At 43.9% G+C, this 22283-nt stretch overlaps 1 protein-coding gene across 1 annotated transcript in view; it reads left to right on the top strand.

Annotated features, from left to right (window-relative positions):
* Positions 1–10371, top strand: part of rnd2 (Rho family GTPase 2) — a 77094-nt gene extending 66723 nt beyond the window's left edge. The window contains exons 4-5 of the mRNA XM_080213480.1: positions 3941–4075; positions 8373–10371. Coding sequence (XP_080069606.1) covers positions 3941–4075; positions 8373–8624 — 387 coding nt within the window. The 3' untranslated portion in view covers positions 8625–10371. The remainder of the gene's footprint in view (positions 1–3940; positions 4076–8372) is intronic.
* The last annotated feature ends 11912 nt before the right edge of the window (positions 10372–22283 follow it).

The raw sequence follows: 22283 nt of genomic DNA, 5'->3' as shown, positions 1-22283 counted from the left end.
TAAATCTAATTTTGTTTTTATCAAGTGGGATTCCAGGAATTCCATACAAAGTTAGCAACCCAGCTTACAGCCTGGCAGCAGTTGCAGGAATAAGTGACTATGGTGTCCTCCACTGTGCTAAGGATAAACACTGGGATGACTTTCAGGGTGGCACGGTAGCACAGTGTTAGCACTGCTGCCTCACAGTGCCAGGGACCTGGGTTCAGTTCCCGGCTTGGGTCACTGTCTGTGTGGAGTATGCATGTTCTTCTCGTGTCTATGTGGGTTTCCCACAGCCTGAAAGGCATGCTGGTTAGGTGCATTGCCCATGCTAAATCCTCCCTCAGTGTACCTGAACAGGTGCCGGAGTGTGGCGACTAGGGGATTTTCACAGTAACTTCATTGCAGTGTTAATGTAAGCCACCTTGTGACAAATAAATAAACTTTAAAAATTTCACCATCTCAACTCAGTGTTGCATGTTGACTGCATCAGAGGTCTGAATGTGAAATGTGGCCTCTCATCCCACTGTGGAATCATAGAATTGCTACAGTGTAGAAGGAGGCCATTTGGCCCATAGAGTCTGCACCAACTCTCTGACCACCTAACCTCATGTATTTACCCCACTAATCCCCCTGACAATAACAGGCAATTCAGCATGGCCAATTTGTCTTTGGAGTGTGGGAGGAACCAGGAGCACCCAGAGAAATCTCACACAGACACGGGGAGAATGTACAGACTCCACACACAGTTATCTGAGGCTGGAATCGAACCCAGATCCCTGGTGCTATAAGACAGCAGTGCTAACCACTGTGCCACCCACACCTTGCTGCTTTGCATTTCTTCTGCTGCGCTCAGAACTGAGGGAGACCGATTGCTACAATTGATGTAATTCATTGTCTCTTCCTCCTGTTTCATTCCAAGTTTAGCTCGTGATGGCAATATGCCCCGTTATAATAACTCATTGGAAGAGTTAAGATATGACCCGGATATATTGGGTGGTGTTAATATAATCCCTTCTCCTGTCCCCCACTTCTTCTTTCTTCCACACACTACCCTCGCCCCACTGTCCCATTCCTTAGCAAGCTGCTAGGAACTCTTACCCAACCATGAGGAGGGAGTTTGATTGACAGATGGTCCTTTGAACCCAGTGCTTCAAATGCTGCAAGTTTCACTTTGATTGTCTGGCAATTCTTTGTGGTTCTGCTACACTTATCAGGAAAGTAGTTGTCACTCTTCATGTAGTGGCATTTGGACGTCAGTAATCAGCTATATTCCTGTAAGCAGGAAGTGACCGGAGCTGTGTAAACTGGGCTCGCAGTTGCCGACACAGCTGTCCTGCACCATCTCTTCATTTGTCATTACACATGACCGCTCGCCATGACATGCCTTGATGCCTTTTCCTGCACAATGCCCAATGAACTGCTAATTCCACAATGGGTCAATGGAATGAGAGTCTCTGGGTAGCTGTTTGAGGCCCAAGATGCTCGGGACTCAAAGAAAATGATGAGACGTGTGGAGAAGAGAGGTCAGGACACCCACCAGTCACAAATCAACTGCTCTATAAATGATCCGTGACCCAGCATGCCAAATTCCTGACTCCAGTGCCCCTTTCTGGTGGGGGTCACAGTAACTCTAATCCCTTTCCAGCTTCCTGAACTGTCAACACTTATGGGAGCCAACAGCAGGATAATTGAGAGCTTGGGTCATTATCCAGGTCATGGTCCATTATGCAAGGCTCCCTAGGGCTGAAGACATAATGCAATTTACATCATAAAATTAGTGTTATGAGAAAGTAGTGCTGCAGAAGAGAATGCCCAGGCATTTTCGTAACTGTTGAGGGGAATAATTTTATTTCTGAACCCTTTTTGTAATGTCAAACAAAGGCAATCCATGTGAAATAGCATTGCGTGATATCTGAGGCAGTTACTTGGTCACTCATTAACATCAGCCGTGTGAAGTTAGGATGTTTCCACACAGAGGCAGAACGTTATGTAGTTTGTTCACTACTTTTTCATTAAAAATCCAGTACTGTATGTTTGTGTAAATTCCGATTGTCAGTCTTTGATTTGATTTGATTTATTGTTGTCACATGTATTAGCATATAATGAAAAGTATTGTTTCTTGCGCACCATACAGATAAAGCATACTGTTCATAGAGAAGGAAACGAGAGAGTACAGAATGTAGTGTTACAGTCACTGCAGGCTCGATGGGCCAAATGGCCTCCTTCTACACTATCATAGCTAGGGTGTAGAGAAAGATCAACTTAATGCAAGGTAAGTCCTTTCAAAAGTCTGATAGCAGCAGGGAAGAAGCTGTTCTTGAATTGGTTGGTACATGACCTCAGACTTTTGTATCTTTTTCTCGACAGAAGAAGATGGAAGTTAGTATGTTCGAGGTGCGTGGGGTCCTTAATTATGCTGGCTGCTTTGCCAAGTGGGCAGTGTAGACAGAGTCAATGGATGGGAAGCTGGTTTGCTTGACGGATTGGGATACATTCAAGACTTTTTGTAGTTTATTGCAGCCTTGGGCAGAGCAGGAGCCGTACCAAGTTGTGGTACAACCAGGAAGAATGCTTTGTGGTGCATGTGTAAAAGGAATCTTATAGATTTTGCAGCAGCCAAAGTCCTTTGAGAGTCAAATTGGCTGATTTTAGCCTTGGTCGCTTGTTTTGGGGGTGGGAGGGGCTGGGAGCGCATGCAATGTCTGTTGGAACAGATGGCTAAAATCTGACCTACCCACACCGATCCCACTGTCTTCCTGTGGCTTTGGATATTTTAAAAGCTTTTTTTTTGCAATTTAGAGGGTTAATTGGCCTGGTGTGTTCCTTGCTGGCAGGTCTGACCAGTGGAACTGTGTAGAAATCCACTTGTGGATATGAGCAGGTCTTAATTGGAATAGACAGTGTAATCGCTTTAGATGAATTCACTCTCGTTTCAAGGCTCCATTCAAATACAATCAACAATCAAAGTTGCTGATTAAACTGCAAACTCTATACCTCCAATTAGCGTCATCGATGCTAGTATTTATAGGAATCTCCTCTTATCCCTCTTCATCTGCCCCTATCAACATTATCCTTCTATTCTTTCCTCCTTCATATGTTGGTTCAGCTTTCTCCTAAACGCACCTAAGCTATTCACTTCTACTCCTCCTTGTCAGTAGTGTGTTCTGCAATCTCGCTGCTTGTTGTGGTTCTGTCCTGTGGGAGCCGTCCCCTGTCAGTTATGTTGATCCAGCATTGTTTGCACACCAAGTTTTGTAATGGGCGGATCATTTACCCAATCTCCCACCCGTGAGTTCTGCTGTGCTCAGGAAACCTTGGCCGAGTTGGGACTGACCTTTTAGTGTCTAACTTTAAGCATGTGTCTCCCACACAAACGTACTCAAAGCTTCGAAGGTGCATTGTAGAATATTCCTGTAATGAGATGGCAAAAGTGGCACATGGCACAGTGGTTGGCACTGCTGCCTCACAATGCCAGGGACCTGGGTTCGATTCCAGCCTTGGGTGACTGTGTAGAGTTTACATGTTCTCCCGTGTCTGTGTGGATTTCCTCCAAGTGCTCCAGTTTCCTCCCACAGTCTAAAGATGTGCAGGTAGGTAGATTAGCCATGCTGAATTCCCCCTTAGTATCCCAAGATGGGTAAGTTAGGGGTATTAGCAGGGTAAATATGTGCGGTTATGGGAATAGGGGCTGGGTGGGATTGGTTTTGGTGCAGACGCAATGGGCCAAATGGCCTCCTTCTGCACAGTAGGGATTCTATGATACTATGAAGAGTAAACTCCAATCCATCTTGCAAGTATCAGATTACCCCCTTTCTGAAAATGAGGCGTTTCAAAAAAAAAATCAGCAATTAACAATCTGGAGCACTGTAATAGTTTAATTTGTGAATGATTTGAGATGAGCTTACTTCATCTCAGCACTAAACAGTCTGATGTAACCATTTTGTTTCTTCTTTTCCAGTGGCAAAGTGAAACTCAAGAGTTCTGTCCCAGTGCTAAAGTGCTGGTGGTTGGGTGTAAGATCGACATGAGGACAGATCTGAATGTGCTGCGGGAACTTTCAAAGCAGCGGCTTATTCCAGTTACACATGAACAGGTACAGGAGTAGTTATTTCTCCCCATCTTCCTATACATAAAGTTGACCGAACTTTTGCGGCAAGCTGGCAACATTTGTCTGTCTGAGGTTGGTCATCCAGGGAAAAGTGTGGCCCACACACTAAGGCAAGAGAGAATGCAGAAACAACTCACAAGAATGTCCCAAGGATGAGAAATTCAGCAACGTGGGTACATTGAAGAAGCTTGGAAAAGAGAAGGTTATTAGGGGATTTGCTATAGAGATGCTCAAAATTTGATTTGATTTATTACTGTCAATTGTATTAGGATACAATTGTTTCTTGTGTGCTATACAAAGCATACTGTACATAGAGTACATAGTGGAAAAGGAGAGGGTGCTTAATATAGTGTTGTAGTTACAGGTAAGCGGAAGAGAAAGATCAGCTTAATATGTGATAGGTCCATTCAAAAGTCTGATGGCAGCCGGGAGGGAGCTGTTCTTGAGTTGGTTGGCATGTAGTCTCAGACTTTTGTATCTTTTGTCTGACAGAAGAAGGTGGAAGAGAGTATGTCCGGGGTGCTTGGGATCCTTGATTGTGCTGGCTGCTTTTCTGAGGCAGTTGGAAGTGTACATGGAATCACTGGATGAGAGTCTGGTTTGTGCGATGGACTGCGCTATATTCATGACACTTTGTAGTTTCTTGTGGTCTTGGTCAGAGCAGGAGCCATACCAAGCTGTGATGCATCCAGAGAAGATGCTTTCTATGGTGAATCTGTATAAATTAGCAAGAGTTGTAGTGGACATGCCAAATTTCCTTAGCCTCCTAAGAAAGTAGAGGCATTGGTGGGTTTTTTAACTATAGCATCGGTGTGGAGGGATTAGGACAGATTGTTAGGGATCTGAACACTTAGAAACTTGAAGCTCTGAGCCATCTCCATTTCATCACTGTTGATGTGGACAGGGGCATGTCCTCACTATGTTTCCCAAAATCAATGTCAGGTCTGGACTGAGTAGAGAGGAAGAAAACATGCCAGTTGGCAGGAGGATTAAAAACAAAAGGCATTAATGCCAGGCGAATGGCAAAAAGAAGCAATAGCCACAAGAAAAAAAATGTTTTTGTGTAGCAAGTGGTCAGGCTCTGGAATGCTCTGGCTGGGAGTGTGGTGAGGATAGATACAGCTGAGGCATTCAAAAGAGATTTGGTTCATAATCTGAAAAGAGAAAAGGTGCAGGGGTGTGGGACTGGGTGAGTTGCTCTTGCAGACAGCTACGCTGCGATTAAATAAAAAAACTGGAGAAACAGCAAGGAACAGCATATGGACGATGCGCAGGGGCAGGTTGTTAGGAATGTCAGAACCTGTTTTAATGAGGTGTACCTCTAAGTAATTGGCCATTTGTACAAGTGGATGGGAAAGCTGATTGTCCGCTCGAGTCCAGTGAAGCCCGCGTAGGTTCTCTGCACTTCACCACCATTTGAAATGCGTTATAAATCATCCCCATTTCAGCTGCTGGGTGATAGAAAATGCGTGCGTCTTTTGAAAACTGTGAAGGACCTTGAGTGCACTGAGAGCTAATCCATAACGCAGTGACATTTCCCAGTTGGTGCTTGTAAATTTTTATTTTACAATGTACTTATAGTTCTCTGGACATGGAAATCACTTTTCCGTCAGAACTGTGTATACGTTTCTGGAGCTGATGTGCAGGCACTGTTACACATATTCCGGCTGTGTTCCTGAATGAATAATCCCAGAAAACACAATGCCATTGTAGCCTTTTCAATCCCTGTGAATCTAGCTCCATTTGATAAAACTGCATGCTGCTCTCAACCATGCCCGCCTCCCATCCCACCTCCAGTAAGCACTTTGTGGAATGAATGACTCACATTCCCTGCCCTTTGGCTAAATTCAGTCCCTTACCTTTCAATTTCCTTCACATCAGACTTTTGTTTAAAAAGAGACATATCTAAGATTAGATTATTTCTTGTAATCACTTTGGCGAGTTTTATATAAAAAAAGTATCTTACATCATAGGCCATTCAACCCATTATGTTAATGCCTCTTCTTTGAAAACGCCAACCAATTATTCCCACTCCCTCTATTATACAGGTCTTTATCATTGAATTCCTACAGTGCCAAACGAGGTCATATGCCCCATCGAGTCCGCACCGACCACAACTGTATCAAGGCCCTATCCCCTTGACCCCACATATTTAGCCTGCTAATTCTCCTGACGCTTGGGAGCAATGTAGCATGGCCAATCAACCTTACCTGCACATCTTTGGACTGTGGGAGGAAACCAGAGCACCTGGAGGAAACCCACGCAGACACAGGGAGAATGTGCAGGCTCTGTACCTATAGTCACCCAGTGTCAGAATTGAATCCTAACCACTGTGCTGCCCTGAACTCTTGGAGTTCATTTATTTTTTATGCATGGTGCGATTTCCAAGTTTTTCAAGTTTCAAGTTTTTAGGTGTCCAGTTCACCAACAACCTGTCCTGGTCCTCCCAAGCTGATACTACAGTTAAGAAAGCCCACCAATGCTTCTACTTCCTCAAAAAACTAAGGAAATCTGGCATGCCAGCTACAACTCTCGCCAACTTTTACAGATGCACCATAGAAAGCATTCTTTCTGGTTGGATCACAGCTTGGTATGGCTCCTGCTCTGCCCAAGACTGCAAGAAACTACAAAAGGTCATGAATGTAGCCCAATTCATCACGCAAGCCAGGCTCCCATCCATTGACTCTGTCTACCCTTCCCGCTGCCTTGGCAAAGCAGTCAGTATAATTAAGGACCCCACACACCCCGGACATTCTCTCTTCCACCTTCTTCCGTCCATAAAAAGATACAAAAGTCTGAGTCACATACCAGCTGACTCAAGAACAGCTTCTTCCCTACTGCTGTCAGACTTTTGAATGGACCTACCGCACATCAGAGTGATCTATCTCTACACCCTAGCTATAACTGTAACAATACTTTCTACACTCTCTCATTTCCCTCTCTATGAATGGTATGCTTTCTCTGTTTAGCACGCGAGAAACAATACTTTTCACTGTAAACTTATACATGTGACAATAATAAATCGAATCAAAATCAAACCAAATCAAAATTTGGATCTCAGCACACTTAATAAAGTATTGACTATTCGAATTTCATGACTGCTGATGTACTGAGTGTTAAACAGCAGCTGGTAGCTGGCAAGTAACACCGATATACTCCATCTCAATAACTGTTATTCTTGAAGTTTCAAAACATTGTGCAGTGACATCTCTACTCACATTTGATATGGTTTTTATTTTCGCTGCTTCACGTCTCCCTCTGTAAGGCGTCAAAATAAACAAGAAGCCAGTAAAACTGACTGTAGAACCGGTCTATCACATCTCACAATTAACAAAGCATGTGGCTATTTTGCATTCCAGCTTTTTAATTCCAGCAGCTGCAACAGTACATGATAGTCCACAGGTGGCTGGTTGTCACTAATTATACTAATATTGTTACGCCCTGCACAAATCTCTCTGCAGAAAAGCCTGGCCTTATTTATATACCAGCCAGCTTTTCACAAACCCATCGTTTGGATTAAAGTATGTTCCTGTCTCTTTCACAGAGAAAGCATACCGTTAGTATGAACCGGAATAGCTGTTCCCTTAACAGCCATGAACCCCCCCCCCGTAAAGGATTCAAGCAATAACTTGGATTGATGCAAGATTTGTCGAAGAAATAAAACCTCTGTTGACAAACTGAGTGATTCCCGTGTATAAACGTTCGTTCTTTTCACTTGTTCTGTCAAAATGTGGTCATTAAAAAGTTTACCCAATCGAGTGGAAAAGGCAATGATTCTGTTTTGAACCTTTAATTGGGTGTTCACCCTCACAAAGGCCCTCTTCTCCCCCTCCCTCCCCACCCAAGAGCATGGAATTACGCTCACGTATGAACGTTAAATGGGATGCTCAGCGCTCCTTATTGTGCAGAAGGTGGGGCAAGAGTGATGGGACGCTGGGAGGGAAAGACCAAGCTTGACTTAATCTAGATTTTCACCATAATACGTTTCTCACAAGCGAGCTTCTGTTCTCTTGAAGAAAAAAGATGCAAAGGTCACCCAATTCCAAAAGCAGTGTTAAAAACACACAGTGAGCCTAAGCTTTACTTCAGCTATTTTGACATGCTCTTGAATTAATGCTGCTTGGATGCCATTTCATGCTGTGCTCAAATTACTTGTGTTGGACAACATAATGGATGAAGGTTAATTAAATGTGAAGCACACATTTCATGCTTTTCCTTATGCAGTGAAGGTTGACATTATGGCATTTTCTTCTCCCCCTCCTCCCCTTTTTCCTTTTTGCAGGGCAGCACAGTGGCCCGTCAAATAGGAGCTACGGCCTACGTGGAATGCTCATCCAAAGTTTCTGAGAACAGTGTCCGCGATGTCTTTCACGTTACAACCCTGGCTTCTGTAAACAAGATGCAAAAAAATCTGAAACGCAGCAATTCCAAGCGAGGATTAAAGAGGGTGTCGCAAATGCCTGGGCGGACTGACATACTGGTGGACGACTCCGAGATTAGAAAGGACCGTGCTAAAAGTTGCTCAGTGATGTGAAGAACGGACTCATAATTACTTGTATTTATTGTGCATTTTGTACAGTAACTGGCACAGAAGCAACAGGATTGTTGCCTAGTCCAAGGTCGGTATCCAAGGCTTTTCCTTCAGCCTAGGCCTCAAATCTGGCTATTTCTGAATCCAGAGAGCTGTTGCTTATTTATGAGGCTTGCAGATTGACTGTTGCTGTGTTGGCTTCTTGTGGAAAGGAACTAATGAAGAGGAAGACTAACCAAGTGTTTGAATGTTTGTGATACTGTGTTGCTAAGGGAGATGTGGGCTGTTTATATTGAAAGTTGGATTTCTACAGGGACTATGCGAACGATTGATGGCAGTGATAGATTTTGTGTTGTGTAGTAAAAATATATGATAGTCACTTTGGGGTATTGCCTTTTAAAACAAATTCTATTGGACTCTAACAAATACGCACCAAATATAATATTTTGATTCATTATCTTCAGAATTATAGCATTATGCCGTTATTTCTATGGAACTTTCGTGGACTCGAATAGAGCCTATTATGCACACTTATCGTTCTAATTCATCAGGAAACTCCACATTCCTTTTAATGATAAAGAACTTACAAAAAAAATCTTAAATTCCCTCTAGTGTAACTGTGCCTTCATCACCCTGTAATGGTGGGCTCAATACTGATCCTGTACCAGGCTACGCTGTGGTATGGTAAAGAGACACAACATGTGGGGGCCTACTCCTAGTGTTTGCTAAAGAAAGGCCCTGAAGCACTCCGTTACAGAAATAAAGCACTAAACGTTTCTTTCTAAATTAGTTCTCTTTCCAAATGTGTAGTGATCGGGGTAGATTTCCTGTAGCCATGCATCACACTAAAAATATTACTGATTGAAATTTCCATTCGGGAATCCTCAGTTGAATAGCTAACCCTAGAGATGTGGCAAGTTGTGCTTTCTCAATTGTATGCTCAGCGCCCCAACCCAGACAGCTGAAGTACCTCAGAACATACCGCATTAATAAATTAGTTTAACTGGTCAGTGGGTCGATGACTTTGTCCCCTCGTCCAAACCTTCGAGAGACTCTCTGAGTTTCAGGGGCGTAAGGTTGCATTTGTATCAGCAACTGGCACTGATAAATGGCCCTCCTGAAGACAAAGCTCTTAAGTAGCCAATGCATTATTTGTCAGAGTTAGCCCATGGACAATTCCTGGTTAAAATAGCTGACATTTTTATCATTTGCCCGCGGGCACTTCTGTAGCACAACTGCAAGTGGAGGAAAAAAAAACAAAGGTGACCCTTGCATGTAACCTAAGCTTCCTGTGACAGTCTTCTCTAGACTTGCTCCGCTGGGATGAAATTGTATGATCATTTCACATCGCACTTGAGCTGAGTATCGAACCACCTTGTCATTCCTCCTCAAGGGCATGTGGTGAGGTGGAGCTGACTACACATGCCAGCGCTCAGAGTGGTCTGATATCGGACTGAGTGCTGTCACTCCTGCTCCAACTGCATTGGTGTTTGCAACTTGACAATAAATAACTCTCTAAATAACGTTTGATCTGTGTTTACCAATTGGAGAACAGTTAAAGGATTCTTGTAATAGTCTCACAGTTCCTGTCATGTTTGGGCATTTTTCTGGGCAATTGAACCCAGGGCTGGAGCTACATTTCAGCATTGTCATCACGCTGTTGATTCACTGTATACTGCATGGTAGCTAAAAGCTATCGTTTATTTGAAACAAAATGCACCTTCAATAAAATAACCAATAGTTGAGCATATCCAGCATTTTCTCTCTTTACAATAAATAACTTTGAAGTGAGTTACAACCTCCTTTTTGGAATTGGGATTAGAGTGGCCAGCAGTGCTGACTTAGTTCGCAATATGATCCCAGGTGCACTTGATCCAAATGGTCTACTGTCTGTGTGTGTGAGCCTGAACAATGGGATTTGGTAAACTGGCTTAATCATAGATACCCTACAGTGTAGAAGGAGGTCATTTGGCCAATCGAGTTTGCACCGACCATAATCCCACCCAGGCTCTATCCCCATAGCCCCATACATTTACCCTAGCTAGCCCCCCCTCACACTAGACATGAAGCTGTTCATGACGGTTTAGCTCCTATAGAAGGATAGAATCCTACAGGGCAGAAGGAGCCATTCGGCCCATTGAGTCCAAACTGACTGCAATCCCACCCAGGACCTATCCCCATAACCCCATAAATTTATCCTAGCTAGACCCCCTGACACTAAGGGAAAATTTATTAAGGCCAGTCCACCTAACCCGCACATCTTTGGACGATGGGAGGAAATCAGAGCACCTGGAATATACCCATGCAGACATGGGGAGAACGTGCAGACTCCACACAGACAGTGACAAGCCGAGAATTGAACCCAGGTCCCTGGCACTGTGAGGCAGCAGTGCCAACCACTGCCACCATGGGTGGATGTGAGAAGCATCCAACTTAGGTTTGCTCCTAGCCACATAGACCAGCTTCCAATACAGCAGCAGCTAAGATTTAAATGGGTGCAGGGACCCTGATTGACCTTTCTCACCTCCAGTTTATGCAGGAAATCTAGCTTTGATTTGCATCTAGCCACTCCCCGGTATTTATTATTCTTCGCATGCTTGAATATTCCCCTTTAGCACAATGATGATTAGCCGTGGCGCATGACGACTCATCTACACATACATTCCATGGTAACCACTCATTATAAGCTTACGAAACAGTCACTTGTTGGCGCTTGCAGTGGGAAAACAGAGCACATCTCCTTGTTTATATTTGCACTGCTTTAAATTGGAGCACATTTTAAATTAAGATAAATGAACTGGACTGCAAGCCCTTTCAGAGTTTGCAGAGGAGAGCACCTGTGGCTAACACCTGCCTATTCAACATGTGCCAAATTAGGACAATTTAAACAAAAGTCTTTCCCAGGTAGAGGAAGGGGTTTTGCCCATTAAGAAGAGTTATCTTTGAGGTGGCGCACTGTTGTTGCTACTGCTGCCTCACAGCCCCAGGGACCTGGATTCAATTCTGGCCTTCTGTGTTGAGTTTGCGCTGTCTCCCTGTGTCTGTACGGGTTTCCTCCGGGTGCTCCGGCTTCCTCCCACACTCCAAAAGATGTGCAGGTTAGGTTGATTGGCCATGCTAAATTGCCTCTTAGTGTCCGGGGATCAGTAGGGTAAATGCGTGGGGTTACAGGGATAGAGTCTGGGTAGAATTGTTCTCCGTGCAGGCCAAGTGGCCTCCTTCTGCATTGTAGGGAGTCTCTGTTTCTATGAGGTAATTGAAATGAAATCATAAACCTGTCCCTGAAGAACAAGTGTATAGGTGGGATTTTCTACTGAAGACAATGGACGTTTGAATGGTTCGTTGCATTTTCTGGCCTCGTCCCCACCATGGCAAGGCTGTAAAATTCCACCCTACTGCAAAGTTTCCCAGCAATTCCCAGCAGTGGGATCTTCCTGGCCCGCTGATGGTGCCACCCCCTTCTCTGCCAGCTGCAGTGTGTGAGGAAAAGCGGAAAACCCATTGACAGTGGCGGGATTGGAAGATCCCACCAGCCAGCCAATGATGGGCCGCCTCCATGGCTGCAGAGCACACCCTGAAGGGGGGAGATGATGGGGCTGAAAAAAATCTCGCCCCAAGTTTCCGCTCTTCAAACAAGACTCCGCTGCTCCCCCCGCCGCAGTTTATTTTTCAGTTGATATCCTTTTGGATTAGTGTGGAAATCTATTCTCAAATATGTTACAGGAAACATGATGACACAGTGGTTAGCATTGCTGCCTCACAGCACCAGAGTCCCAGGTTCGAATCCCCGCTTGGCTCTGTGCGGAATTCGCACATTCTCCCCATGTCTGTGTGGGTTCCCTCTGGGTGCTCCGGTTTCCTCACACAGTCCAAAGATATTAAGTGGATTGGCCATTCTAAGTTGCCCCCTAGTGTTGGGAAGCTAGCTAGGGCAAATGCATGGGGTTATGGGGATAGGGCCTGGGTGGGATTGCGGTCGTGCAGACTTGATGGGCTGAATGGCCTCCTACTGCCCTGTAGGATTCTATGCTTCAATAGGAGATAGACCCTCATGAACAGCTTCATGTCTTTGTGGCAAAATACATTCATTCAATTTGTGGGTTTTAAAATTGATTTCACAAAATCCCAGTAAGTGCACAGAAGTCGCATCTTGCCATGGCTTTGTGCTCTGAGTTACCCTGACCTTGTGTTACACGTGAGTCAGACCATTGACCTTGCTTGATCACAAGCAAGGTGTAGTTCAAAAGCTGCACTATTTCGCATCCATTGTTGTTTTGAGTTCTGCAGGACTGACAAAGTGCCTGAATTACAAAAGGCTTGCTCCACATTGAAAGCTTTCCCTTGAACTTAATCAGGAGACACTGCCAATCTGAATCAGTTCAAATGGGAATGAAATGGTTCTCGAATGGAAGGGATTCGATTCGAGGGGTGTGTCCTTTCTGTTGTGAGCTTCAGGGTTGATTTAGTAATGGGTCAGTCAAGGAGGAAATTTCATTTCTTCATTCCTCACTCACAGTAGCCAATCGATCTGAGCATTAATCTTTCAGCAAAGTCTGAACTTTGGGGAGGGTTAAATTCCTCTTGCCTTTACTGTTGCAGCTTTTTCCTTTTAATTCAAAGTCATTTATTACAAATGATCTTGACAATTTGATTTTTGTTTTAGTTCTGTGTTGTCACTTTGCCATGATATTTACATTGCATTATTCAAATGATCCCATCTTTCGATTTGCTTCACTGCCAAGATGACACGGTTATCTGCTACATGTTCACGTTCCACACTGGTTTGAAGCCAAATCCACTTTGCGCTCCTGCTGAATTTAGAGGGGTAAGTCAGGTGTGAAACAAGTCTTGCGCTGACTGAAGCATGGTATGCAATCCCTCTTTCAGGTGGTTTTTGCACAATGCCAGTCAGGCCTTCGCTCTGGGTCGAGGCTGTGTTTAAACTACGGCTGCAGAATCACTGTAAAAGTGATTTTTTTGTGCAAATGAAGTGTTGGCACAAAGGTCACAAGTTCAAAATAGGATTCTCATTTTGTATCGGCGCTGATCTTTCCGCTAAAATCCACCACTGGAAGGTTTACCTCTTTGTGCATTGAAATTTCACTGTGCGATATCAGCACAAATGCATTAATGTCATGTCTGTAATTACACTGTCTGCTGTTCTAACAAGGCTAATACACCATTTAAATTAAACTCCTTAACACACTCTTTTAAAAAGATCAGACAAAAGGAATTTCATGCATATGTGTTAACACATTTCTTACCCAGGTCAATCTAAATCCAAGGAAGCTAATGCGAGGGTCTTTGATTAGTCAGATTCTCGCTCGTCACAATTGCAAATTCCAATTTATGCTCACAATTTTTGTCCATCCAATTCCTGAAAACCTATAAAAAAGACACGTACATGAGATTGGAGGAGAAATTATGATGTTCTTGCACAGTTCCAAATGTTTGAATGTTTTTTGAATTTTTTGAATATTTTTCAATGTCCACCATTAATTATTTTATTTCATTTAAAATTCTGCTGATGAAAGGAACCAATTTTAAGAGTGGAAAATCTACTTGAATCCAGAAGGTTCCCCAACTGGGGATGGCACAGTGGTTAGAGCACCAGAGACCCCAGTTTGATTCCCGGTTTGGGTCAACTACCTGTGTGGAGTCTGCACATTCTCCCCATGCCTGCGCAGGTTTTCTCTGGGTGCTCTGGTTTCATCCCAAAGTGCAAAAGACGTGCTGGTTAGGTGCATTGGCCGTGTGAAGATTGTACTCTTGGGGATCATTTCTATAGTGTTTTCCTAGAGAAATGTGTTTCTAAAGTGTGTGGTCTCTTCTTTAGTGTATCGGAACAGGCACTGGAGTGTGGCGACTAGGGGATTTTCACAGTGCTAATGTACACCTACTTGTGACACTAATAAATAAACTTAAATTTAAAAGCAACTGGCACATAAACTATGAATACGGGGGGTGGGGATCTAGTTTGGTTTTTGTAGAGGAATGTGCTCTTACAACAGCAAACACCTGCCGAGAGCACCTACAGGCTAATACCACATTTGTTTGTATGTACTGCTTTCTGATTTCTGCAATGTTACTGTTGCAGGAAATGGACTTTGATCTCCTTGTGATTAAATGGTATCTGAATTATTTTGTTTTTAATCACTTTAGTAAAGGAATTAGAAGAAAAAGATTGAAAAGCCAAACTTAAATTATTTTAGTGAAGGCTGCAAAATGGGTTGGTGGGCTGGCCAGCTGCTGATGGGGGAGAAAAATAAATCTTGTTCTTAATGTTTGAAAGTCTCCATAATATCACTTTATTATTGTTCTTTCATGGATGACACTAGCAAGGCCAGCATTTGTTGCTCTTCCCTAATTACCCTTGACAGGATAGCATTGAGTTACCATCTCAACCACTCCACTGCAGTCCATCTGCTGCAGATACTCGCACACACCTGCAGGGATCAGAGTTTCAGGACTTTGATCCCAGGACAGTGAAGAACTGTTCCAAATCAGGATAGTGTGTGGCTTGGAGGGCTACTTGCAGGTAGTGGTGCGCCCATGCGTCTGCTGTCCTCTTCTTCTAGGTGTCAAAGGTCACAGGTGGAAAGAGCCTTGGCGAGTTGCAAGGTACGACTCCACAGTAAAGTAAAGTTTATTTATTAGTCACAAGTAGGCTTACATTAACACTGCAATGAAGTTACTGTGAAAATCTCCTAATTGCCACACTCCGGTGTCTGTTCGGCACACTGAGGGAGAATGTAACATGGCCAATCCATCTAACCAGTCTTTCGGGCACTGGGAGGAAACCAGAGCACCCGGAGGAAACCCACACAGACACGAGGAGAACGTGCAGACTCCGCATAGACACTGACCCAAGCTGGGAATTGAACCCTGGTCCCTGGAGCTGTGAGGCAGCAGTGCTAATCACTGTGTCACCATGCCAATCAGTGGAAATTGTCCCCCAATTTCCACTGACCTGTTTTGCTAGGGCTCCTTGATACCACATTCAGTCAAATGCTGCCTTGATGTCACGGGCAGTCACTCTCACCTCACAATCTGTAGCTCAGCCATTTTGTCCATGTTTGGGTCGAGGCAGTAGGGAGGTCAGGAGCCAAGTAGCCCTGGCAATAACCAAACTGTGCTTGAGTGAGCAGGTTATTGCTGTGTAAATACCACTTGCTAGCTCTGTCGACAACACCATCACTTTGTTGCTGATTGAGAGGAGATGGGGCAGGAATTGGCTGGATTAGATTAGTCTTGCTTTTTATGTACAGGACGTACTCCTGGGCAACTTTCCACATTGTGGGGGAGATGCCAATGCTGTAGCAGTACTGGAACAGCTTGACTCAGGGGCTTGGCTACTTCTGGAGCACAAATCTTCAGTTCTATTTTCGGGATGTTACCAGGGTCCAGAGCCTTTGCAGTATCCAGTGCCTTCAGCTATTTCTTGATAGCACGTGGACATGATATTGGGATAAATCACAATTACTTGATACAAACTGGAGAAAAATCATGCAAGCTGGAAGTGTGGGAAGGTTTAGTTTCTGATGAAGAACCCAAGCGCACCAAGTATCTACACCCTGGTTCCCTCCTCATTCCAAAAATGTGCAAGTTAGGTGGATTGGCCATGCTAAATTGCCCCTTCGTGTCCCAATATGTGTAGGTTAGATGGATTAATTATGGGGGAAGGGCAGCAGAGAGGGCCTGGATAAGAGAATCAGCGCAGACTATAAGGGCCAAATGGCTTCCTTCTGCACTGTAAGGATTCTATGATTCTTCAGAGGTCCTGCCGAAATGGATGCTTTCTTTGCCCCACCACTTAGGCATGATGGTATCCTGAGAATGTTTTGTAGAGGTGCTCCAAATAACCCCTTGGGCAGCACAGTGGCAGAGTGGTTAGTGGCATTATTGCCTCACAGCGCCAGGGTCCCAGTTCAATTCTGGCCTCGGGTCACTGTGTTGAGTTTGCACTTTCTCCCCGTGGCTGTGTGGGTTCCCTCTGGATGCTCCAGTTTCCTCCCACAATCCAAAGATTTGTGGGTTAGGTTGAGTGACCATGCTAAATTGACCCTACTGTCAGGGGATTAGCAGGGTAAATGCACGGGGTTACAGAATAGGGCATGGATGGGATTGTGATCGATGCAGACTTGATGGGCCGAATGGCCTCCTTCTGCACTGTAGGGATTCTATGATTCAATGGCAGTTGACAACAGGAATGGCTTCCATTGTGGGATCTTAGAGTGGCTTGATGTAGAAATGTTGAACAGATTTCATATGAGTCGCAAAAACCCAGTCTGCAGGTGCAGCAGGTGATCAAGAAGGCGAATGGGATGCTGGCCTTTATAGCGAGGGGGATAGAATATAAAAGCAGGGAGGTGTTGCTGCAACTATACAGGGCACTGGTGAGGCTGCAGCTGGAGAACTGTGTGCAGTTTTGGTCGCTGCACTTGCGCAAGGATATTTTGGCCTCGGAGGGAGTGCAGAGGAGGTTTACTAGGCTGATGCCGGTGATGAGGGGGTTGGACTATGAAGAGAGACTAAATACATTGGGTCTGTACTCGTTGGAGTTTAGAAGGATGAGGGGGGATCTTATAGAGACGTATAAGATAATGAAAGGGATGGATAGGGTAGAGGTAGAGAGATTCTTCCCGCTCAGAAAGGATAGCAGGACTAGAGGGCACAGCCTCAAGTTAAGGGGGGGACAGTTTAGAACGGAGTTGAGGAGGAACTTCTTCACTCAAAGGGTGGTGAATCTCTGGAATTCTCTGCCCGTTGAAGTGGTGGAGGCTACCTCGCTAAATATATTTAAGTCACAGGTCGATAGGTTTCTGGTAGGCAAGGGAATTAAGGGTTATGGGGAGAAAGCGGGAAAGTGGAACTGAGCCACTTCAGATCAGCCATGATCTTATTGAATGGCGGGGCAGGCTTGAAGGGCTAGATGGCCTACTCCTGCTCCTATTTCTTATGTTCTTAACCCCAGAAGGACAAATTGCTATTCCTACAGAGATAAGTATCATCAGGCTCCACTGCTGCCAACACCCCCACCCCAGTGCGAGGCCTATAGTGGTGAGGTACAATAGCCATTACCTTGTTGCTCATAATTCTAACAATATTTCCTTTTGATTGTCATGTGATATATCCAGATCTTGTGTACTATGCTATGATCATGTATATGAGTCTGTGGATGAGCAGTGGTGTTCTGAGTTGCAACAGAAACCAGGAAGTCATGTGCTCTGGCTTTGCTAGTTACATACATTGGTGCTATCTAATTTGAGATGCAGCTAGATCAATGTGAAACCTCTGGGTGGGTATTCTGTCGCAATTCCACTGGTGCTGCTGGAACATCTACCCCGCAAAATTGTAGCAGAAGTATCCCGGATGAAATGACCTCCATATCCCAATCTTGTCTGGATATTCTTTTTATTCATTCATGGGATATGGGGTTGCTGGCTGGGCCAAAGGCATTTAAGAGTCAACCACATTGCTGTGGGTCTGGCATCACGTGTAGGCCAGACCAGGTAAGGACGGCAAATCTCCTTCCCTAAAGGGCATTCGTGAACCAGATGGGTTTTTCCTGACAGTCGACAATGGTTTTATTGTCTCCTGAGAATTCCAGATTTTTATCATCTGCCATGGTGGGATTCGAACCCGGGTTCCCAAAGCATTTTCCTGGCCCTCTAGATTATTAATCTCGTGATAATGCTACGACGCCACACTGCCTCTCCTATAATATTGATTGTTTTGGACCCTGCTTCAAATCCATGCAGCTTGAGGTACTCGGAGACAAACAGTACATTAAATCCCCACTCAACGTTGTTTTTATGTCATTGAAACATATGACTTTATTAACGTTAAACAAATCAGTTTTTCCCTTGGCAACCAATGTAAAAACTGTAGCTAGGTTCTTCTGCACAATTCTCCTCAGGAAAAATAAACATTAAAGCACTATACTGTGAGCTGAAATACTGTACATTCCTAAATTCCTCCATTCCGGAATGAAATAACTTTTAAAATAAAATAAATGAATAAAGATAGAAGCGATTTAAATGTAGATGAGCTAGCTGCTTGGTTTCAGAGTGACTGGGCTACATCTGACTGCAGAAGATGGTTTCAGTGTTGGAGGAACTGAAGGAGTTCTCCTTGGTACTGAGGGCGGACACCAGATATGCAGAGGTAAGAGCAGGCTGGGGGGAGAAAGGAGTGGGTTGGAGGAGCAGAGTGGATATGGGAGGAAAGCAGGAGCAGCTGAGACTGCCAGACTTGGGCACTAGGCCATTCTGGCAGTGGCTTGAGGAGGACAGTGTCTGCCAGCTGCACCTCACCTGAAGGACAGAAGGCAGAGGGGACGGTGGTATTGAAAAGATATGTTTCCCTTTTTCTGTCAATAAGGTTACAATGAAACAAATGAGGAATTACTGTTGCTGAAAATCATAAGATGGAGGAAAACTGATCATCTGTAATTGGGATCCAAGAGTTCTCCAGTTAGATTATAACCATACCCTATTCATCTTGAGGACAGACATTAAAATATCTTGCTACTGGTTGAGACAATTAAAATGGATACATGGTCATTATTTCCTTGAGAACTTAAAAGTGATCAAAGTCCTTTTGTTGACAATATTCCAATTCCAATCCTCTTCCCACATCAAGTTGTGCGCTAAGTCAGGCTTCCACTTATTTAGTAATTCCAAGAACAGATCACTAGTCTTATCACCAGCACCTTATAGCTTGAGGGGCAGCACTCCACATCAAGCTTTACTGACCAGGAGTCTCTCCTGCTCTTACCACCAGCCATTGGTCTGTTTGGATGGATTTGCAGGTTAACACTCAACCTGTTTGTGTTATGAATGCACCTTCTGAGGCCCTCAAGTCCTGGAGTGGGACCCGAATGCAGAGCTTCAGGCTTAGAGGCAGGGACACTACACACAAGACCTCCACTTGACCTCTTATAACATAAATTCCTATCTTGAGTCCAAAGTTTGTGGATCCTAACTTTTCTTTATAATTTGAACATTATCTATTCAGGTGTCACTTCATCGTAGTACAACGGGGAAGGTGGCAAGGGAGCAAGAGGAGAAAGGTTGCTGCATTGCTGAGTAAAAATTTAAAGTTTATTTATTAGTGTCTCAAGTAGGCTTACATTAACACTGCAATGAAGTTACTGTGAAAATCTGCAAGTGACCACATTCCAGCGCCTGTTTGGGTACACTGAGGGAGAATTTATGTACCTAACCAGCACGTCTTTCGGGCTGTGGGAAGAAACTGGAGCACCTGGAGGAAACCTTCCCAGACACGGGGAGAACGTGCAGACTCCACATAGACAGTGACCCAAGCTAGGAATCAAACCCGGGTCCCTGGCACTGTGTGGCAGCAGTGCTAACCACTGTGCCACCCTGATGGCTTTTGGCTGCAATGCTAAACTTCTCAGATGGACATAAAGATCTGAAGGCACATTTGTTAAAAAACATGCAATTGACATTCTGGCCAACATCTATTCCTCAAACCGCACTGCCAAAATATTATCTGCTCATTGATCTCATTGCTATGCACATATTCCATACCATGTTGCCTTATTAAATAAATATGAGCACATTTCTAATGTAATCAATTAGCTATAAAATACTTTAGGACCTCCAAGGGGCACAAAAGCATCTTATAAACGCAAGTATTTCTTTAGACCAAATTCTTTATTGATTGTGGGTCTCAACTCTACATGTCCCAAAGTGAAACAATATTTTCTATTTAGAAATATGGCAGCCAAGATAAATGTATAAAATCTAATGTTTATTTATGATTTTTTTGGATAATACAAATTTACATTAAATGTTTTCAGGCTCTCTTTGCCTTATTGTAGGATGTGTAAGGTTATTGTGATTGAGCTCCCTGATTTAGTGATTTTTTTCCCCCCCTTTTCGTTCATGGAACATGGGTGCCTTTAGCTGGGCCAGCATTTGTTGCCCATCCCTAACTGTCCTTGAACAGAGTGGCTAGGTGATTTCAGAGGGCAGTTAAGAGTCAGCCACATTGTTGTGGGTATGGAGTCACATGTTGGCATCACCAATAGGCCAGACGAGGTAAGGATGGCCAATTTCATTCACTAAAGTGTATTAGCGAACCAGATGGGTTTTTACAGCGATCAACAATGGTTTCATTCGACTTTTAATTCCAGATTTTTATTGATTACAAATTTCACCATCTGCCATGGTGGGATTCAAACTTGGGTCCCCAGAGCATTACCCTGGGTCTCTGGATTACTAGTCGAGTAACATTATCATTACTCCAACATCTGCCCCAAAAAAATGCAGTTATTGTGTAACATGTGGTGCAGTGAGTGCAATAGTCATTATCACCTTACTCATGCTTCTGATGACTTTTTTTTGGAATTCAGTTGTCACTGGGTGTGCCAAGACCTCATGTATTATGATGTGATCATTCACATGAGTCTGTTGATGTGCGGTGAGGCTCTGAGTTTCAAGAGAAACTGGAAAATCACATGCTGTAGTAGTTACAGTCATTCATATTGATTTGTTTAAATGAGTCTAGCAGTCTGAGGTGATGGAGGAGGGGAGTTCTCACTGTAAGCACATTGGTCAATTCTTACAGATTGACTACTGAGCTCGACTATCCATTGAGATGGATTTCACTCAATGCAGTCTGGCCATGGGATAAGCTTGGCATTGGTTCTTGAGTTTAAGACTCAAAAGTAGAAAGTGCCTACAAACTGTCTGCTGTCCCTAACAGGCCTTTTAAGCAAGATCTAATTTGATTTATTATGGATAGTATACAGTGAAAGGTATTGTTTTTTGCATGCTATACAGACAAAGCATACCATTCATAGAGGAGGAAAGGAGACAGTGCAGAATGTAGTATTACAATCATAGATAGAGTGTAAAGAAAGTTCAACTTAATGCGAGGTAGATCCATTCAAAAGTCTGATGGCAACAGGAAAGAAGCTGTTCTTGAATCTGTTGGCACATGATTTCAGTTCTTTGTATCTTTATCCCAAAGAAGAAGGTGGAAGAGAGTATGTCCAGGGAGTGTCGGGTCCTTTTCCAATATAGGCTGTAATATTTGGTTTTGAATGTAATGCAATGCTAGCAATTTACGAGCAGCCGAGAAGTTCATTGTATTTTATCTGTGCGCAGAGCTTGTAAATCATGACATGTGGCTCCATGTTCTTTCTGGGCACAAGCAGCAAGAAGCCAGGCTGTGGCCCTTGATCTATATTCTATGCTTACAACTATAACTCGCAGCAAAGTTTAAAACTACCGCTGTCAAAGGTGGATGCTGAGCTGTGAAATCTCTCTTTTTGTGCTGAAGTGGACTGACAGAGAGTTAAGTGAAAAGATGTGCGGGAAGCCAATTGCTTTTGTCTGTCACGCTACTTTCAAAAAAATAAGAGTTTGCAGACTACAAATGAACTTTCCTTGTGCCAAATAAAAATCTAAAATTCTTGCTGCCGTATTTCCTGTCTCATAAAATTATCTTCATTTTGACACATGCCATCCTTTTGTGCCGTTTCTCCTCCCTTATTGTGTAAAAAGGAAATCAAGTCTTGAGCTGCCTGAATCGGTGTGGGATGTGCCCCAGTGTCACATCTTTGATCAAAGATTTGGAATGGGAATTGCTACAGCGAAATGGGGGAGAAAACGAGACTGGTCTTGGTCT

The sequence above is a fragment of the Carcharhinus amblyrhynchos genome, chromosome 27 (assembly GCF_965287045.1).
Source record: "Carcharhinus amblyrhynchos chromosome 27, sCarAmb.v2.hapA, whole genome shotgun sequence".
Classification (NCBI taxonomy): Eukaryota; Metazoa; Chordata; class Chondrichthyes; order Carcharhiniformes; family Carcharhinidae; genus Carcharhinus; species Carcharhinus amblyrhynchos.
Note: the sequence above shows the minus strand (reverse complement) of the source record. Positions and strands in the feature narration are given on the sequence as shown.